Genomic DNA, 20,245 nt, shown 5'->3' with positions numbered 1-20,245 from the left:
AGGCCCCAGGTATGATATCTTAGAATTATAGATTTGGGAAAATAATTGCATTTTGCCGAACCGTTAGAGATCATAATTGATGATGTGAAGTTCGAAGGATCAGTAATCTCGAAAATATTATAATGACAAAAAGTCCGGCACCTGGTGGAGTAGGATGATGTGATGGATCAGATCTCACATAGATGGCCAGCATATATTTTTTAATTATTTATGTTCCATTAAGAGTTGATAGGTTGAGGGCTAGGCGGTTTGGAATGGATTACTTTTATCAATCTTACTATTTAGTTTTTGAATGCAAGTAGCAGACAGAAGAATAAAGTGTATTTTAAATTAAATAAGCTCTATACAAGTAGAAGCTTTTTTTTTTTTTTTTTAATCTTATATAAGATTCTTATGTTTGGTGTGTCAAATGTCAAATATACTCAATGATACTCAATAAGATTCGATGTCTCTCAATGTGAGAGGTTCTCTCATTATGTAGAACCAAAATTTCAACTAAATATGGTTACTATCAATTACAATATTCATTAATGGTAACCTATTAAATATATTAGCTGTCCTTATGTTTTAACTTTCCTTACATTCTACTGACATGTCCCCTTAAATTGATGCTTTTTGCAATCTTGAAGTGGTGGCGGTGATAATGTTTGTGCCCACGAAGAAGAGACCCAAATCACAGCAACCATCTTTGAAAATTAGTGATGACGAGAGACCCAAGAACAACAAATAGTGCAGAAATAGCCAAAAACCACTCCAACACTCCAAAGCCACTCCAGAGAGCAAACACCCTAAGAATAATTTTCTAAAGAAATTCACGAAATGTGCCAACCACACACAATGAGCTATATTAGTCGGGAGAACTCAGTCAAATACATAATTCATGTTCCAAAAAAAGTTTTAACGGTTAATGCATCGGCCAAAAATTTAGTAATATATCACTGGTCAAGATGTTGCAGTTGGAAGAAATCCCATTGAACAGCCTACATCAAAAACTCAGGTGTGATCCTCCTCTGAGAATCCAGAAGCACCCAAGTGTGATCCTCCTTTGAAAATCCAAAATTCTAGCTCATCATCCAAAAGCCAAAACCACAGCAAAAAATATTTCACTACTACCAAGAAAATCCATTTGGTATCCATACCCTTCTTAAGACAACTTCCAATATCTTCCCTACCATTCGCACCTGTTGATTTTGGATTCAAAGTCAAATTTATTAGAGAAAAATATCCTAGAATTATGCAATCGCCAAACAAATTCAATAATCAGCAGAATTATGTAGCTCAATGTTCAGCCTTTGTCACAAATCTCCTAAAATTTCAAATAAAGTAGCCCAACAATACCTCAACCTAATAATCAGCCCACATTCTATAGCCCAATAATCTGTCCAATGCACTAATGAAGTGGCCCAAACCGAGAACATTACACTTACTATAAGCCAATAATTAGCTCAAATACTTTAGCCCAATAATAAGACCAACATACTAAAAAACAACCCAAACTAACCCTACCAAGAAGACTGGACGAGGGGAGCAAAAGCTCCTCCAGCCATGAGAAAACCCAACCACGAAAACGAGAGAAAATTCTAAAGAACTTGTTTCAATACCATGTTAGATATACTCAATGATACTTGATAAGATTCGATGCCTCTCAATGTGAAATGTTCTCTCATGATATAGAATTAAAATAACAATTAAATATGATAACTATCAAGTACAATATTCATTAATGGTAACCAATTAAATATGGTAACTTTTCTTATATTCAAACTTTCTTTATATTCCACTGACATCAAAGGGAGAGGAAGTTTTATGAGCCCCTTCCTTAGAAGTAGTATCTTTGACTAACAGTAGTCAAATCAAAGCTCGTGCTTTCCAAACTGCCTTGTGATGGGATTACTTGCATGTCTAAATTAGGCATCGAAGACAAAATTTAAATGTTATATATATGATCCAATAAAAAAGCTTAAATTTTTAGATCAAGTGATTCAACATGGTATTAGAACAAATCCAAGTCTTGCCTCCACCCATTTAATAAAATTGTGCACACGTTAGGCTTTGATGGAAAAATAAAAGTCAATCTCGCCTACATGTGAGGGGATATGTTGAAATAGAATATAAATGATATACATGCGAGGGGATATGTTCAACCTTTTGTTGTTTTAATTTGATCCCCATACTTTTGAGAATTGTCTTTCGTGAGTTGCCTGGAATAAACTCATTTTTTTTCCCTTTGATTTGAATTTGCAGATGATGGCATCCTATTCTGTTTCGGATGCTGTCGCAACTTATTACTTGTATATGACATATGTACACCCCTTCATTTTCTCGCTTGCTACCATAATTCCGATGCCACCAGATGAGGTTTTACGAAAAGGAAGTGGGACTCTCTGCGAAATGCTTCTTATGGTCCAGGTGTGTACCTAAAGTCTTATATTCTTTAAGCCCGTGTGTAAAGTCTTTTAACTGCATTGTCAAAATTTTAAGTTCCCACGACTTTTTTTCCTTCCCTTGATAATTTTATGATTATTCTACTTTTCCTTCTCATGTACTGGTTAAGTACCCTGACTCATTGCTTTTGGCGTCTTTATCTCAATGTACTCCCACCTTCTCACCCCCCCCCCCCCACTCACACACTCTCTCAAAAAGGAAGAAATGAAAAGATTTACCATGTCGACTGAATCCTTATTCAAGTTCGGTTTCATAATGCTTGCAGGCATATAAAGCAAATGTTATCTGTCCTAACAAGCACCAATCTGATCCAGAGAAGTTCTACAACAATCAACTCCTTGAGAGTGAGACATACATTGGTGGTCACGTGGAATGTCTCGAAAGTGGTGTTTTTAGATCTGATCTTCCAACTAGTTTTAAACTTGATCCATCCGCTTATGAGGTTGCTATCTCGTCCCCTTTACATTTACAGTTATCAGTTGAACTTCATTTTGGTCGAAGCGTATCCAAGTGAAAATGCAATGAAATTTTTTGGAGATTGGAAATGACATCATTTTCCTATACATATCTGGTGTATAATGTGACCAGAGCAAGCTACATGGTTATTTATTAGAATTATAAAAGAATATTATTCATTGTTATCCTGAGTGATGGAATGTGGGTATTCCTTAGCGTACTAAAATTTTATATGTCCTGTAATCAAAAGATTTGGATTCACAAATTCATTTAAAAATAGAAACTCTTAATTAGACATCTTTTATTTCTTTCTTGTACTCTGGAAACTCTCTGCTTTTAATAACATCAGTCTCTCTAGCATACTCTACTGTTCCTTAATATTTTATGTCTGTATTTTGCTCATTAATCATTATGGCCACATGTCCTGTAATCTTATAGTTGTGCTGGAGTATGGTGCCTGCTATATAAGTTGTTGAAAAGATTAAAGCAACTACACCAACAGGCCCCTTCCTTGTACATAAGTTTGGGTGGTTGTGTAGTCTTTCATTTTCCACTCTGCTATGTTAAGAGCTATTTCTATGATACAAATTATAATTCACCTTGTGACGCTTATTCTTTTTGTCTTTACCAGCCAAAATATTTTTGAATTTTGATTAATTCACTATATCGTCAGCTTCTTGTGAATGCCTTGTTACACTTGCCTTGATAGACTATCAGCAAGACTTTCCTTCCTTGTGTTAGTTTGACTAATGGTTGCAATGTAATATTTTTACAGCAACTGATCAACAATCTTGACCGCGACCTGCAATATGCTATTAGAGTAGAGGGAAAGTTGGACTTGGAATCAGTTTTAAATTATGAAGAAGTGAAGAATGCTATCATGGAAAAGGTGCTGGTTCTTTCTGTTTTTGAAGCCTGGTTTCTTTTTCCTATAAATAAATGGAAGATATACAAATCTGGAAATATTTTCCTCAGTTTCCTCTTTAAAATTAATTTTCTATCACTCCAATATTAACCACTTTGTTTTGTTTGTTATCATAAATGATATGATAAATGTCAATTCTACAATTATAAATAGTCTTGGAAGTCCGTCTTAAAAGGTTTACCTTGTTATAGTGACTCATTAGAGAATGCCAATCTTAGACGCCTTGCATGGTTGAGTTTTAGCCTATGCTTGGCTCATGTTTGAACATCCAATTTTTATCCACATATTTCTAGGAATCCACCATTAATTTTTTTTGTATTTTTAATTTAAACTGTTTATAAACAATTATCCAACATGCTTTTAGACAGATTGATTGCTTATTTGCGCCTTTTGGGCTATGCTATCATATTCACCGTCTCATCTAAAAGCTTAATTTGTTAGAGAGGCGTCACATGTATTCATTTTAAATTTTGGCTTCAATGCTTCAACAATAAAACTATTATTTACTGGAGTTTGGTTTCAGCTCAATTTCGTGTGTGCATGTGTGGGGTTTTTCACGAGATACAATCTTAAAAATAATATAGGCACCCCAAATCGCATCCATAAATTATCCAGTGAGACATGCAAAATCACCTGCAATCTTTCTTTTAACTCTGTCCTTCAACTTGCAGCTTATGAGGTTGAAAGATGAACCTATACTTGAAGAATTCCCTCTTATATACCATCTTGATGTTGCTGCAATGTATCCAAACATCATATTGACAAACAGGCTACAGGTAAGCAACTGAGGTGACTTCATCTAGGGCATCCTTTCTATTAAGTTTCATACTTCTGCAAATTTTGTGCCATCTACTGAAAAGAGAAGAAAAATGTGGGCATTGTCTGTTGATGATTGACTGTCATCTAAACTGATCCTGTTGCTGCTCCTGCACTGTTATACCTGTTCAATTCTAGCAAAGGAATGACCAATGGCAAATTGAGAAATTAAATTAAACAAGGAGAAGTTGCTGTTTGTTACATGCACAATACAAATAACCAAAACCCGTTGAAGCGATGAACTTTGTTGCATTTTTTATTTTCCTATTATGATTAACTATTGTAGTTAGAAAGTAAAGAGAACTAAACTGCACTTTAAGTGAAACGTCTACATGAAGTTCTAAATAGGCAATCATTATAAGCTTCCAGGTTTTGAATTTTCTTCATCTAAGAATAGTCTTCCTGTGTGTAGTACACGATAATGTCTCTTTTTTATATATCTGAATCTGAATTATGAGACAGAAATTAGGTACACTATGCTTGAAATGTACTGCCTTGTAACTACTGTACTTAGTCTTGCCTTTTAACCTTTTAATCAAGACTGATAAAACTACTAACCTAATCTGTGTATTTTTACATGAAATAATGAAAGTAATACAGTTTTTTTCCCTTAATTTTTTTGGTTCATTTCTCTTTTCTTCTTTTATACCTGTTCTACTTTCTTGGCAAATATGAACTTAGTTTTTGGGTATCACTTGTTTGTTTTGGTTGTCATTTTTCCGATTAAGCCACCACAAGAAATTATAGTTATCATTCAAAGACAGATTTCTAGACTTCTTTTTCAATAAACTAAGTTTATTCTTTATCGTGATCTGCAGCCTCCATCAATAGTTACAGATGAAGTATGTACTGCATGCGACTTCAATCGTCCTGGAAAAAAATGCCTAAGGAAGCTTGAATGGGTTTGGCGTGGAGAGACGTACATGGCAAAGAGAAGGTCTACATTCATCTCTCTAGTTTTTATAACATGTGACTGTTGCTCATGCATACTTATATTTGTCCCCCTCGATTATCTTATCAGTGATTACCATCATCTAAAGAGGCAACTTGAGTCTGAGCTTGTTGATAGCATAACTGGGCAACTTGCAAAATCTTTCCTTGACCTACCTAAAGCAGAACAACAGATGAAGCTCAAAGAGCGTCTTAAGAAATATTGCCAAAAGGTTTTCTCACCTGTCATGTTCAGTTCAAATAATAATACACGCCTTTGACAGTTCTTACAGTAGTGTTTTCTTTCATTTTGCAGGCATATAAAAGAGTACTTAACAAACCAGTCACTGAACTTCGAGAGGCGGGGATCTGTATGCGTGAAAACTCATTCTATATTGATACTGTTCGCAGGTAAGCATATTGGATTTTAAGTCATTGTTCTATTTGACAGTATATGATCAACAATTTCTAGCTTGTTATTGAAAAGGAACATGCACATTTTTATTTGTCAATATTTAATGTTGACGAACTTATGTTTTCTAATCATTTTCCTCTTTTCTTTTGACGAAAGTTTTCGAGATAGAAGGTACGAATACAAAGGGCTCAACAAAGTTTGGAAGGGAAAGTTGTCTGAAGCAAAGTCAAGTGGAAATTCTATCAAAATCCAGGAAGCTCAAGTATCTCTTTCCCTCATATTGAATACTATCAACTTGTCATTGAAATAGAAATGATCTCATCATCAATTACCATACTTTTCCAGGACATGGTGGTGCTCTATGATTCATTGCAACTAGCACACAAATGTATTCTCAACTCCTTCTATGGATATGTCATGCGCAAGTATATTTCTCGATCCCATTATGGTTTAGTTTCCCGTCTGTCTTAAGAATCGTGATTGAGCTATTGATGTGTTTTGTCAAATTTTAATTTTCCAGGGGTGCAAGATGGTACTCAATGGAAATGGCAGGAGTTGTTACGTACACTGGAGCAAAAATTATTCAGAACGCTCGCTTGTTGGTTGAAAGAATTGGAAGGCCACTTGAATTAGACACTGATGGTATCTGGTGCGCCCTACCGGGGTCATTCCCAGAGAACTTCACTTTCAAGACGAAGTATGACTTTACTTGTAGATTCACATGGTTGCTTTTGAATCTTTTTATCACAAGTTACCTGATACTTTCATTTATCCAAGGTCATTTTGGGATGGTTACAAAACCTGTTTGTATTCACTAAAAGTTGTAAGCATACCAGGCTTCTTTCAATGTTCTTTTCTTTTAGGTGCTAACTCTTTTGTGGATCATGTGTATCAGAGACCCAAAGAAGAAGTTGACGATATCATATCCTTGTGTTATGCTTAATGTAGATGTGGCTATAAACAATACTAATGATCAGTACCAGGTAAGCAATGAAACTCCATTGGTTTGTCTTTAAACATATTACTGAACAATTCTTGCAAATTATGCTAATTGCTCAATACCATTCTTTTAGACGCTAAAAGATCCGGTCAATATGACCTATGTGACACATAGTGAATGCTCAATTGAATTCGAGGTGGATGGGCCCTATAAGGTGATTCGTCTAGACTTCACTCACGAGATGACAATTAAATTAAATTATTAGTTGACCATTATTTATGATTTACTGGTCATTTTAAACTGATTTTGATTATTATTCCTGTATAGGCTATGATTCTTCCTGCTTCCAAGGAAGAAGGAATTCTGATTAAGAAGCGTTATGCAGTTTTTAATGATGATGGTACACTAGCAGAGCTGAAGGGTTTTGAGATCAAGCGTAGAGGCGAGCTAAAGCTCATCAAAGTTTTCCAGGTATATATTTTATGTGTGCCCATGCTGTAGTTTTCTTTAAGTGATAAATATTTCATTTTTCCTCGCATCACACATCTTGAGAGCTAATGGTTGATTTACTCGTATTCATCCATTTCTACCGCAAACCCAATTTATAGTGGCATAGTGGCCCTCACAATGACAACTTTTTTCTAGTATTCGTCGAGGTTGAATATTCAGTCACTTGAAAGAACGAGAGATTTGCATAAAAACGCTTTTCCCCCAATAATTGAGGTGTATGAAGAAGTTGAAAAAATATAATGAAATGAGCATGATTTTCATTTTTCTTTCTCCTGCTTATAGAAATGGAAAAGTCTAGTTAAATAGATTTTTTGGAAGGTGGATAATCATTAAGCAAGAATCTCAGCATAGGCTATTGATGCTTGATGTGGTGATTAAGAAATGGAAGAGAAATGCCAAAGATGTTCGATTTCACAAAACAAGATGGTACCTGAGTTGGCAAAGGTCTTGGATTGAAGTCCCGCTGCCACACATTTAATGAAATTGTCCACGTTTAGGCTTTGATAAAAAAGAAAGAATCTCTTCTGCACAACGAGTGTGTAAAAGATAAGATTTAAATAATATACACGTGGTTCTCTCTAGAAAGTTATTTTGTTAGATTAATTGGCTCAACAAAGCGTATAAATAAATGATTTAGTATGCTTAAATTTGTTGGTATCTCCAGCACAGATAAAGTTAAAACATAGCCATAAGTATTTGTTACCATCTGATTTAAAGTTGAATTCCAAGAGAAAATATTAATTTGCGCTAAGCGCTATTTTTTTTATTATTACATATTACCACTATATATAACCAGTGGAAATGTCTACGCCTTTCCTTTGAATTCTTAAATAGAAATTCACAGGAGAAACATCTTTAAAAAGCTAATAATACTCATGTGTCTCTTGATAATATATGAATTCTAGAATATACCTAGAGGCTAGAACTGAGGTACAAAACATGGGACCATTTGCTCCCTTTTGAGCATTTAGTGGTTTAGCTTAAATATGTCCCATTCAAGTTTGCATACAGCTATATTCTTGTTCCTTTGAACTTTACTCCTTTAGCTGTTCTATTATTTTTCCCATTTACTTTAAGTTATCCAATAAGCTTCAAGAAAAAATTACATTGGCAGAAATCCTTTGACTTTGTATTATTTTGCTATAAAAAATTTTCTCTCTCAATTTTTAGATAGATGCTATCATATAGTGCAGGTATCATGTACTTTCTCAGTTTTTATAAATGATTTGTAGCTTTGCTTCATGAGTAACTTGGAATGTCATTTTGCAGGCTGAACTATTCGATAAGTTTCTGCATGGGTCAACTTTAGAAGAATGCTATTCTGCTGTTGCTTCTGTTGCAAACCGTTGGCTTGATCTTCTTGATGTACGTTATAGAGCTGATAATAAGTTCTAATGTTCCCTAATTGAAACAGGCTGGAAAGTCTCGCAACAAGAAATATTGATTCTGCTTGTCAAAATATTCTCATACTTGCCATCAATATAGAAAAAAAATGAGATATAAAGGAGGTTTTCTTTCTTGTATTATGAACTAGAATAGACTTTCCGTTCAAACAGTTAGTAAATGAAAAAACCACTAGTTTAGTAAATATTTCACATTTTCTGGAAGAGAGGGAAAAGTGACGTTCAATTTAGCTCGAGTTATTTATATGTTTCTAAAATTGGTCATAGTTGCACAACTTAAAATTTATTTTTCCTTTTATCTCAGCACAGCGCGTCATTATTGCATGAGAGTTCAATCTAATAATCAGTGAGACTAATTGATTATAATTTCAGAATCAAGGGAAAGATGTAGCGGATAGTGAGTTGCTTGACTACATATCTGAATCAAGCACAATGAGCAAGTCCTTAGCAGACTATGGTGAACAAAAGTCATGTGCAGTGACCACAGCAAAGCGTCTTGCTGATTTCCTCGGGGATGCAATGGTAAAAGACAAAGGATTGCACTGCCAGTATGTAGTTGCATGTGAACCCAAGGTATGCAACTCTTGTGTTCAGTTAGGGTGTGTTTGATTACATTAATTTTCCATGGAAAATATTGGTTTTCCATCCAAATTTTCACTTGGAGTGTTTGATTGCTATTTTTTTCCATGGAAAACATTTTCCAACTTTTGAAAATATGCCTAATTTTCCTTGTTTTTAAGGAAAATATTTTCCTTGGATAGAGGTGGTTTTTATTTTCCACAAAAGATGGAAAATATTTTCTTTTCTAGGTAATATTTTCCATGTCAATCAAACACACTCTTAGTGTTAGATTTTTCTATTTTTGTCAAGAAGTAAAGTGGAGTATTAAATGACGGCCCATGCGAAAATAAAAATTGAGAGGTTTTCTGTTTTATGATTACTTTTCTTTGAATGATTAGCTCCTTTGAATACTATATTGGAAAATGTGACAATGACAACATTATATCAAAACAACAAAAAAGAAAAAGATCACAGGAGGTTGGCCTATTTTCTAAAAATGCATACCTGAGATGGTCTTTACATATTACATTCTATAACAAATTGATTAATGCTGGTTTGAATGGCTTACGAACTTTAGTGGCCACTACTTTGCAAGAAGGGCTTAAGCATTTTGGACCAATTTGCTCGTGTCCATGCATTGCCGGGCCCTTTTTAAAATGTCGCCTCCTATATAGTTTAAGATTTGGCTTCTCCATCATATGAAGATAAATACAATAGTGTTCATTCCATAAAGTTTGAAGTCAACATGTTAAAGGATATTCTCTTGCTTTATTTATCTAATTGAAGATATCCAGTGAAGTGATGGATGTGCCAGACGATGTCCTAGGACATGAACTATTGTCATTTGTTCATAGTTGCCAACCTTCCTCTCTTAGGCATTAGTTAATTATATGGTTCTTGAGTTGTGCAATCCGATGTTTCTTGGATTCTTAGGCTATTTAAATGTAACATTGAGCAGGGAACCCCAGTAAGTGAGCGCGCTGTTCCAGTTGCCATTTTTGAAACCAATGCCGGTAAAATTCTCTTCAAGTTTTCTCCATATTTTTCTTCATGCATTTGTAACATACAAGAAGTGCTTATATGTATAGGCTTTTTCAGAAATTATGAAGTTCTATGTGAAAAAGTGGTGCAAAATTTCATCAGACATTGGGATCCGGTCCATTATTGATTGGTCATACTACAAACAACGGCTTAGTTCAGCAATTCAGAAAATTATAACTATTCCTGCTGCAATGCAAAAGGTGGAGATACTCTTCCATGCTGCTTACTATAATAGTACTTCTTTTGGTTTATAATACCAATTGTTTATTTATCAGATTGCGAATCCTGTTCCAAGAGTTGTTCATCCTGATTGGTTGTATAAAAGGGTTCGTGAAAAGGAGGACAAATTTCGCCAGCGAAAATTGGTTGATATCTTCAGTGTGGAGAAAAGAGATGATGCAGTAAGTGCCAATAATGATCTTGATACCACTAATCACAAAATAGGCGAGAGTAATGTCATAGACTTGGAAGACTTCAGGAGCAATAGAAAAACTTCTCTTGTCAGGCCTCGACCTATTGTTCATGCCTATGGAATCAACAATGAAATGAGTCGAAGCAAAACAAGTTTTCAAGTAGAAAGTCCAGAACAAATTGATTTTGGTGGAAATGGATGTATGGCCTCAAAGCAACCACTACAAACTGTTTTCATCAAAGAGAATATTGACAGGAATGTTGATTATGAAGGATGGCTTGAATTAAGGAAGAGAAAGTGGAAAGAGACTCGAGAGAAAAGGAAGCGTCAAAGGTATGTTTTCTATTGACTGCAACTTCTGATGTCGTTGTCCGATTGCTGCAGCTTCCCTCAGAGTGTCTATTAGTTCTGCATCATTGCATGTTTCCTCAATGTTAATATCATTGGGTTTAGAGAAAATTAAGGTGTTCAGAGTTAAAATCAATGACCATCCAGATAATCAATACATTATTTAATTTTGGAGGTATCGCCAATTCCTGTTCAATCAAAGTCCTTTGTAAAGCTGATCAACTATTCTCGTCACTAATTCCCTCCTGTTCTGAGCTTTCCCAGACAACTCCCTTCTGAACTGCAGCGGTCTTTTAGATAGAGAACCAACTCCCAAGATGAAACTTATCTGAGAGACAAGTGAGGCTCCAACCTTTTCACGGGTCTTGTATCCTTGATAAACGTACGGGGTTCTTTGTATATTTTCTTTACTTCTCCAATAACAATCCCCTCAGTCTTTATTTTCCTCTTTAATGGACTATTATAGCATTGTATATCATTATTGCTGTGCACTTTGTTTGACTGGTGTTGATATGACATACATGACTTCGGCAGGTTGGACAACTCAAGCACATTTAATCTGATGAATGGTGTTGCTGACAAGCGTAGTAGCTTTGTCAATCACAAACAGCCTCAAGGAAAAACAGGGGTCAATTCCTATTTTGAGAGACATGATTTAGCACTTATGCGCTCCCACTGGCAGGTGATGAAGTTCTCAAGCAGTTTAAAAGCAATTTTCTTTTACCTCTTATATTTTGATTTCTATGTTCTATATATATATATCCATCCCTAAATGAGTGTCTAGCCTTGTCTTCTTGTTGTGCCAGATTATCCAGATTGTACCCAGTTCGCAGCATGGCCATTATTTTGCTTGGGCAGTTATTGACGGAAACATGTGTAAAATTCCCATACTTGTCCCCAGAGTATTTTACCTCAATTCTAAAGCTCCTGTGACGGAAGAATTCCCTGGAAGGTGTGTCAATAAGATTCTTCCCCATGGACGTCATAGCTACAATTTGATTGAGGTATATGATTGGATCTCAATAAAAGTTACCCAGTAGTTCTGGGCAATTCATGGGGAGGCAAGTGTTTTCAGGTGCAAAAGTAATTATTTTAGTTCGTGTATTTTTTATAAGGTTATAATTGATGAAGACCAATTTAAGTCCGAAAGCAAGAAATTAGCAGCTCACCTTGCAGATCCTGAAGTTGAGGTGAATTACAACACCATTCACTTTTTATTGTAGAACTCTTGTTCTTTGAGTGATTTGAATGGTGGTAACTTGTAGACGCTCAGGCAGTGCAGGTCTTCATTATCTTAAAACTTTTCTACTTTTAAGTCAAACAATTATATCTCTCTGTCTAGGGAACATGATATTCGATGCTATTTACAAGAGTTTGATCTCAAAATGCATCTCATGGTGGAGTCACTTTATAATTATGGGAAAAGCTGCAATAACACCAGAATCTTTCTTTCACCGTCAAAAAATTGTAATATGAGAGTGCTAAGTGGATTCTTCTCAGTTTATTGTTGCTCGTTTGCAATCTCATGGAACGTGAAAATGTGGAATCAACTTCTGTGCACTAACCTGATCTATACCCTATATGCTTTAAGGATTGCACCTGTGCACTGGCACTACTTGTTTCCTTGTGGTATGAAATCTAATTATCAGTCCTCATAGTGGAAAGTAGAACTTATGTTGAGTACTTGAAAAATTTATACATCGTTTTCGCATCATGAACAAGTAGAGGGAAGGGATTATCATCTACTTTCAAGCAACCTTTCTGATGCTCCCAGACATGTTTTGTGACTATGATATCATCATGAATAGAAAAGGTTGCAAACTGCTACTGACATAGCCTGTAATGTTTCCTAAGGACATTTCTGTTTTCGATCTTGTTGAAGATAATGTTTTTAAATGATATACATGTGACCCTTTCTAACAACTTAAGCTTTTAGATTAAGTGGTTTTACGTGGTAAGCAAATGTCACGAGTTTAGGTCCTTTCATTTAACAGAATTGTGTGTGCATCAGGTTTTGATAGGAAAAATGAACCCTGCCTACATGTGAGGGTGCATGTTGAAAACAATATTTAGATAATATACATGTGGTCCTCTCTAACTACTTATTATTTTAAATCAAGTAATTCAAAAAAATCTTTTAGTAGATCTAGCAATGAATTGAACTAAGGGGAGAAAAATGATTCATGCAACTCCAAATTATTGGGAAGAAGGATTAGTTTGTTTTAGTTATAACTTCATTTTGTCTCAGATTTCTGCAACATAAAGAATTGTTCTTGCTTATAGCTTCAGCTTACATCTTAATAGCGACAACGCTCTGATTTTTGTTGAAAAAGCTCCATTTGCTATTGGATTTTAAATGTCTAAAGTGAAACAAATTTTGATGGACTGTTGTAGAGGTCCTTCAAATGGATGACTGCTTATTACTCTTACAGCAATTTTAGCATGTTTGAACATCCAATTTTTATCCACATATTTCTAGGAATCCACCATTAATTTTTTTTGTATTTTTAATTTAAACTGTTTATAAACAATTATCCAACATGCTTTTAGACAGATTGATTGCTTATTTGCGCCTTTTGGGCTATGCTATCATATTCACCGTCTCATCTAAAAGCTTAATTTGTTAGAGAGGCGTCACATGTATTCATTTTAAATTTTGGCTTCAATGCTTCAACAATAAAACTATTATTTACTGGAGTTTGGTTTCAGCTCAATTTCGTGTGTGCATGTGTGGGGTTTTTCACGAGATACAATCTTAAAAATAATATAGGCATCCCAAATCGCATCCATAAATTATCCAGTGAGACATGCAAAATCACCTGCAATCTTTCTTTTAACTCTGTCCTTCAACTTGCAGCTTATGAGGTTGAAAGATGAACCTATACTTGAAGAATTCCCTCTTATATACCATCTTGATGTTGCTGCAATGTATCCAAACATCATATTGACAAACAGGCTACAGGTAAGCAACTGAGGTGACTTCATCTAGGGCATCCTTTCTATTAAGTTTCATACTTCTGCAAATTTTGTGCCATCTACTGAAAAGAGAAGAAAAATGTGGGCATTGTCTGTTGATGATTGACTGTCATCTAAACTGATCCTGTTGCTGCTCCTGCACTGTTATACCTGTTCAATTCTAGCAAAGGAATGACCAATAGCAAATTGAGAAATTAAATTAAACAAGGAGAAGTTGCTGTTTGTTACATGCACTATACAAATAACCAAAACCCGTTGAAGCGATGAACTTTGTTGCATTTTTTATTTTCCTATTATGATTAACTATTGTAGTTAGAAAGTAAAGAGAACTAAACTGCACTTTAAGTGAAACGTCTACATGAAGTTCTAAATAGGCAATCATTATAAGCTTCCAGGTTTTGAATTTTCTTCATCTAAGAATAGTCTTCCTGTGTGTAGTACACGATAATGTCTCTTTTTTATATATCTGAATCTGAATTATGAGACAGAAATTAGGTACACTATGCTTGAAATGTACTGCCTTGTAACTACTGTACTTAGTCTTGCCTTTTAACCTTTTAATCAAGACTGATAAAACTACTAACCTAATCTGTGTATTTTTACATGAAATAATGAAAGTAATACAGTTTTTTTCCCTTAATTTTTTTGGTTCATTTCTCTTTTCTTCTTTTATACCTGTTCTACTTTCTTGGCAAATATGAACTTAGTTTTTGGGTATCACTTGTTTGTTTTGGTTGTCATTTTTCCGATTAAGCCACCACAAGAAATTATAGTTATCAGTCAAAGACAGATTTCTAGACTTCTTTTTCAATAAACTGAGTTTATTCTTTATCGTGATCTGCAGCCTCCATCAATAGTTACAGATGAAGTATGTACTGCATGCGACTTCAATCGTCCAGGAAAAAAATGCCTAAGGAAGCTTGAATGGGTTTGGCGTGGAGAGACGTACATGGCAAAGAGAAGGTCTACATTCATCTCTCTAGTTTTTATAACATGTGACTGTTGCTCATGCATACTTATATTTGTCCCCCTCGATTATCTTATCAGTGATTACCATCATCTAAAGAGGCAACTTGAGTCTGAGCTTGTTGATAGCATAACTGGGCAACTTGCAAAATCTTTCCTTGACCTACCTAAAGCAGAACAACAGATGAAGCTCAAAGAGCGTCTTAAGAAATATTGCCAAAAGGTTTTCTCACCTGTCATGTTCAGTTCAAATAATAATACACGCCTTTGACAGTTCTTACAGTAGTGTTTTCTTTCATTTTGCAGGCATATAAAAGAGTACTTAACAAACCAGTCACTGAACTTCGAGAGGCGGGGATCTGTATGCGTGAAAACTCATTCTATATTGATACTGTTCGCAGGTAAGCATATTGGATTTTAAGTCATTGTTCTATTTGACAGTATTTGATCAACAATTTCTAGCTTGTTATTGAAAAGGAACATGCACATTTTTATTTGTCAATATTTAATGTTGACGAACTTATGTTGTCTAATCATTTTCCTCTTTTCTTTTGACGAAAGTTTTCGAGATAGAAGGTACGAATACAAAGGGCTCAACAAAGTTTGGAAGGGAAAGTTGTCTGAAGCAAAGTCAAGTGGAAATTCTATCAAAATCCAGGAAGCTCAAGTATCTCTTTCCCTCATATTGAATACTATCAACTTGTCATTGAAATAGAAATGATCTCATCATCAATTACCATACTTTTCCAGGACATGGTGGTGCTCTATGATTCATTGCAACTAGCACACAAATGTATTCTCAACTCCTTCTATGGATATGTCATGCGCAAGTATATTTCTCGATCCCATTATGGTTTAGTTTCCCGTCTGTCTTAAGAATCGTGATTGAGCTATTGATGTGTTTTGTCAAATTTTAATTTTCCAGGGGTGCAAGATGGTACTCAATGGAAATGGCAGGAGTTGTTACGTACACTGGAGCAAAAATTATTCAGAACGCTCGCTTGTTGGTTGAAAGAATTGGAAGGCCACTTGAATTAGACACTGATGGTATCTGGTGCGCCCTACCGGGGTCATTCCCAGAGAACTTCACTTTCAAGACGAAGTATGACTTTACTTGTAGATTCACATGGTTGCTTTTGAATCTTTTTATCACAAGTTACCTGATACTTTCATTTATCCAAGGTCATTTTGGGATGGTTACAAAACCTGTTTGTATTCACTAAAAGTTGTAAGCATACCAGGCTTCTTTCAATGTTCTTTTCTTTTAGGTGCTAACTCTTTTGTGGATCATGTGTATCAGAGACCCAAAGAAGAAGTTGACGATATCATATCCTTGTGTTATGCTTAATGTAGATGTGGCTATAAACAATACTAATGATCAGTACCAGGTAAGCAATGAAACTCCATTGGTTTGTCTTTAAACATATTACTGAACAATTCTTGCAAATTATGCTAATTGCTCAATACCATTCTTTTAGACGCTAAAAGATCCGGTCAATATGACCTATGTGACACATAGTGAATGCTCAATTGAATTCGAGGTGGATGGGCCCTATAAGGTGATTCGTCTAGACTTCACTCACGAGATGACAATTAAATTAAATTATTAGTTGACCATTATTTATGATTTACTGGTCATTTTAAACTGATTTTGATTATTATTCCTGTATAGGCTATGATTCTTCCTGCTTCCAAGGAAGAAGGAATTCTGATTAAGAAGCGTTATGCAGTTTTTAATGATGATGGTACACTAGCAGAGCTGAAGGGTTTTGAGATCAAGCGTAGAGGCGAGCTAAAGCTCATCAAAGTTTTCCAGGTATATATTTTATGTATGCCCATGCTGTAGTTTTCTTTAAGTGATAAATATTTCATTTTTCCTCGCATCACACATCTTGAGAGCTAATGGTTGATTTACTCGTATTCATCCATTTCTACCGCAAACCCAAATTATAGTGGCATAGTGGCCCTCACAATGACAACTTTTTTCTAGTATTCGTCGAGGTTGAATATTCAGTCACTTGAAAGAACGAGAGATTTGCGTAAAAACGCTTTTCCCCCAATAATTGAGGTGTATGAAGAAGTTGAAAAAATATAATGAAATGAGCATGATTTTCATTTTTCTTTCTCCTGCTTATAGAAATGGAAAAGTCTAGTTAGATAGATTTTTTGGAAGGTGGATAATCATTAAGCAAGAATCTCAGCATAGGCTATTGATGCTTGATGTGGTGATTAAGAAATGGAAGAGAAATGCCAAAGATGTTCGATTTCACAAAACAAGATGGTACCTGAGTTGGCAAAGGTCTTGGATTGAAGTCCCGCTGCCACACATTTAATGAAATTGTCCACGTTTAGGCTTTGATAAAAAAGAAAGAATCTCTTCTGCACAACGAGTGTGTAAAAGATAAGATTTAAATAATATACACGTGGTTCTCTCTAGAAAGTTATTTTGTTAGATTAATTGGCTCAACAAAGCGTATAAATAAATGATTTAGTATGCTTAAATTTGTTGGTATCTCCAGCACAGATAAAGTTAAAACATAGCCATAAGTATTTGTTACCATCTGATTTAAAGTTGAATTCCAAGAGAAAATATTAATTTGCGCTAAGCGCTATTTTTTTTATTATTACATATTACCACTATATATAACCAGTGGAAATGTCTACGCCTTTCCTTTGAATTCTTAAATAGAAATTCACAGGAGAAACATCTTTAAAAAGCTAATAATACTCATGTGTCTCTTAATAATATATGAATTCTAGAATATACCTAGAGGCTAGAACTGAGGTACAAAATCATGGGACCATTTGCTCCCTTTTGAGCATTTAGTGGTTTAGCTTAAATATGTCCCATTCAAGTTTGCATACAGCTATATTCTTGTTCCTTTGAACTTTACTCCTTTAGCTGTTCTATTATTTTTCCCATTTACTTTAAGTTATCCAATAAGCTTCAAGAAAAAATTACATTGGCAGAAATCTTTTGACTTTGTATTATTTTGCTATAAAATTTTTCTCTCTCAATTTTTAGATAGATGCTATCATATAGTGCAGGTATCATGTACTTTCTCAGTTTTTATAAATGATTTGTAGCTTTGCTTCATGAGTAACTTGGAATGTCATTTTGCAGGCTGAACTATTCGATAAGTTTCTGCATGGGTCAACTTTAGAAGAATGCTATTCTGCCGTTGCTTCTGTTGCAAACCGTTGGCTTGATCTTCTTGATGTACGTTATAGAGCTGATAATAAGTTCTAATATTCCCTAATTGAAACAGGCTGGAAAGTCTCGCAACAAGAAATATTGATTCTGCTTGTCAAAATATTCTCATACTTACCATCAATATAGAAAAAAAATGAGATATAAAGGAGGTTTTCTTTCTTGTATTATGAACTAGAATAGACTTTCCGTTCAAACAGTTAGTAAATGAAAAAACCACTAGTTTAGTAAATATTTCACATTTTCTGGAAGAGAGGGAAAAGTGACGTTCAATTTAGCTCGAGTTATTTATATATTTCTAAAATTGGTCATAGTTGCACAACTTAAAATTTATTTTTCCTTTTATCTCAGCACAGCGCGTCATAATTGCATGAGAGTTCAATCTAATAATCAGTGAGACTAATTGATTATAATTTCAGAATCAAGGGAAAGATGTAGCGGATAGTGAGTTGCTTGACTACATATCTGAATCAAGCACAATGAGCAAGTCCTTAGCAGACTATGGTGAACAAAAGTCATGTGCAGTGACCACAGCAAAGCGTCTTGCTGATTTCCTCGGGGATGCAATGGTAAAAGACAAAGGATTGCACTGCCAGTATGTAGTTGCATGTGAACCCAAGGTATGCAACTCTTGTGTTCAGTTAGTGTTAGATTTTTCTATTTTTGTCAAGAAGTAAAGTGGAGTATTAAATGACGGCCCATGCTAAAATAAAAATTGAGAGGTTTTCTGTTTTATGATTACTTTTCTTTGAATGATTAGCTCCTTTGAATACTATATTGGAAAATGTGACAATGACAACATTATATCAAAACAACAAAAAAGAAACAGATCACAGGAGGTTGGCCTATTTTCTAAAAATGCATACCTGAGATGGTCTTTACATATTACATTCTATAACAAATTGATTAATGCTGGTTTGAATGGCTTACGAACTTTAGTGGCCACTACTTTGCAAGAAGGGCTTAAGCATTTTGGACCAATTTGCTCGTGTCCATGCATTGCCGGGCCCTTTTTAAAATTTCGCCTCCTATATAGTTTAAGATTTGGCTTCTCCATCATATGAAGATAAATACAATAGTGTTCATTCCATAAAGTTTGAAGTCAACATGTTAAAGGATATTCTCTTGCTTTATTTATCTAATTGAAGATATCCAGTGAAGTGATGGATGTGCCAGACGATGTCCTAGGACATGAACTATTGTCATTTGTTCATAGTTGCCAACCTTCCTCTCTTAGGCATTAGTTAATTATATGGTTCTTGAGTTGTGCAATCCGATGTTTCTTGGATTCTTAGGCTATTTAAATGTAACATTGAGCAGGGAACCCCAGTAAGTGAGCGCGCTGTTCCAGTTGCCATTTTTGAAACCAATGCCGGTAAAATTCTCTTCAAGTTTTCTCCATATTTTTCTTCATGCATTTGTAACATACAAGAAGTGCTTATATGTATAGGCTTTTTCAGAAATTATGAAGTTCTATGTGAAAAAGTGGTGCAAAATTTCATCAGACATTGGGATCCGGTCCATTATTGATTGGTCATACTACAAACAACGGCTTAGTTCAGCAATTCAGAAAATTATAACTATTCCTGCTGCAATGCAAAAGGTGGAGATACTCTTCCATGCTGCTTACTATAATAGTACTTCTTTTGGTTTATAATACCAATTGTTTATTTATCAGATTGCAAATCCTGTTCCAAGAGTTGTTCATCCTGATTGGTTGTATAAAAGGGTTCGTGAAAAGGAGGACAAATTTCGGCAGCGAAAATTGGTTGATATCTTCAGTGTGGAGAAAAGAGATGATGCAGTGAGTGCCAATAATGATCTTGATACCACTAATCACAAAATAGGCGAGAGTAATGTCATAGACTTGGAAGACTTCAGGAGCAATAG

At 34.9% G+C, this 20,245-nt stretch overlaps 1 protein-coding gene across 1 annotated transcript in view; it reads left to right on the top strand.

Annotated features, from left to right (window-relative positions):
* LOC111383059 (DNA polymerase epsilon catalytic subunit A-like) overlaps positions 1-20,245 on the top strand; it is a 32,867-nt gene that overhangs the window by 6,489 nt on the left and 6,133 nt on the right. The window contains exons 11-50 of the mRNA XM_023007120.1: positions 2,245-2,409; positions 2,711-2,887; positions 3,677-3,790; positions 4,498-4,602; positions 5,461-5,579; positions 5,664-5,805; positions 5,889-5,983; positions 6,144-6,249; positions 6,333-6,412; positions 6,508-6,684; positions 6,883-6,970; positions 7,061-7,141; positions 7,255-7,398; positions 8,707-8,802; positions 9,213-9,413; positions 10,360-10,414; positions 10,500-10,642; positions 10,718-11,187; positions 11,737-11,884; positions 12,009-12,206; positions 12,318-12,392; positions 14,060-14,164; positions 15,023-15,141; positions 15,226-15,367; positions 15,451-15,545; positions 15,706-15,811; positions 15,895-15,974; positions 16,070-16,352; positions 16,413-16,532; positions 16,623-16,703; positions 16,817-16,960; positions 17,298-17,443; positions 17,905-17,929; positions 18,269-18,364; positions 18,775-18,995; positions 19,116-19,194; positions 19,504-19,563; positions 19,676-19,730; positions 19,816-19,958; positions 20,034-20,208. Coding sequence (XP_022862888.1) covers positions 2,245-2,409; positions 2,711-2,887; positions 3,677-3,790; positions 4,498-4,602; positions 5,461-5,579; positions 5,664-5,805; positions 5,889-5,983; positions 6,144-6,249; positions 6,333-6,412; positions 6,508-6,684; positions 6,883-6,970; positions 7,061-7,141; positions 7,255-7,398; positions 8,707-8,802; positions 9,213-9,413; positions 10,360-10,414; positions 10,500-10,642; positions 10,718-11,187; positions 11,737-11,884; positions 12,009-12,206; positions 12,318-12,392; positions 14,060-14,164; positions 15,023-15,141; positions 15,226-15,367; positions 15,451-15,545; positions 15,706-15,811; positions 15,895-15,974; positions 16,070-16,352; positions 16,413-16,532; positions 16,623-16,703; positions 16,817-16,960; positions 17,298-17,443; positions 17,905-17,929; positions 18,269-18,364; positions 18,775-18,995; positions 19,116-19,194; positions 19,504-19,563; positions 19,676-19,730; positions 19,816-19,958; positions 20,034-20,208 — 5,254 coding nt within the window. The remainder of the gene's footprint in view (positions 1-2,244; positions 2,410-2,710; positions 2,888-3,676; positions 3,791-4,497; positions 4,603-5,460; positions 5,580-5,663; positions 5,806-5,888; positions 5,984-6,143; positions 6,250-6,332; positions 6,413-6,507; positions 6,685-6,882; positions 6,971-7,060; positions 7,142-7,254; positions 7,399-8,706; positions 8,803-9,212; positions 9,414-10,359; positions 10,415-10,499; positions 10,643-10,717; positions 11,188-11,736; positions 11,885-12,008; positions 12,207-12,317; positions 12,393-14,059; positions 14,165-15,022; positions 15,142-15,225; positions 15,368-15,450; positions 15,546-15,705; positions 15,812-15,894; positions 15,975-16,069; positions 16,353-16,412; positions 16,533-16,622; positions 16,704-16,816; positions 16,961-17,297; positions 17,444-17,904; positions 17,930-18,268; positions 18,365-18,774; positions 18,996-19,115; positions 19,195-19,503; positions 19,564-19,675; positions 19,731-19,815; positions 19,959-20,033; positions 20,209-20,245) is intronic.

The sequence above is a fragment of the Olea europaea genome, unplaced genomic scaffold (assembly GCF_002742605.1).
Source record: "Olea europaea var. sylvestris unplaced genomic scaffold, O_europaea_v1 scaffold261, whole genome shotgun sequence".
NCBI classification, from domain to species: Eukaryota; Viridiplantae; Streptophyta; class Magnoliopsida; order Lamiales; family Oleaceae; genus Olea; species Olea europaea.
This window is presented reverse-complemented; position numbering and strand designations above follow the sequence as displayed.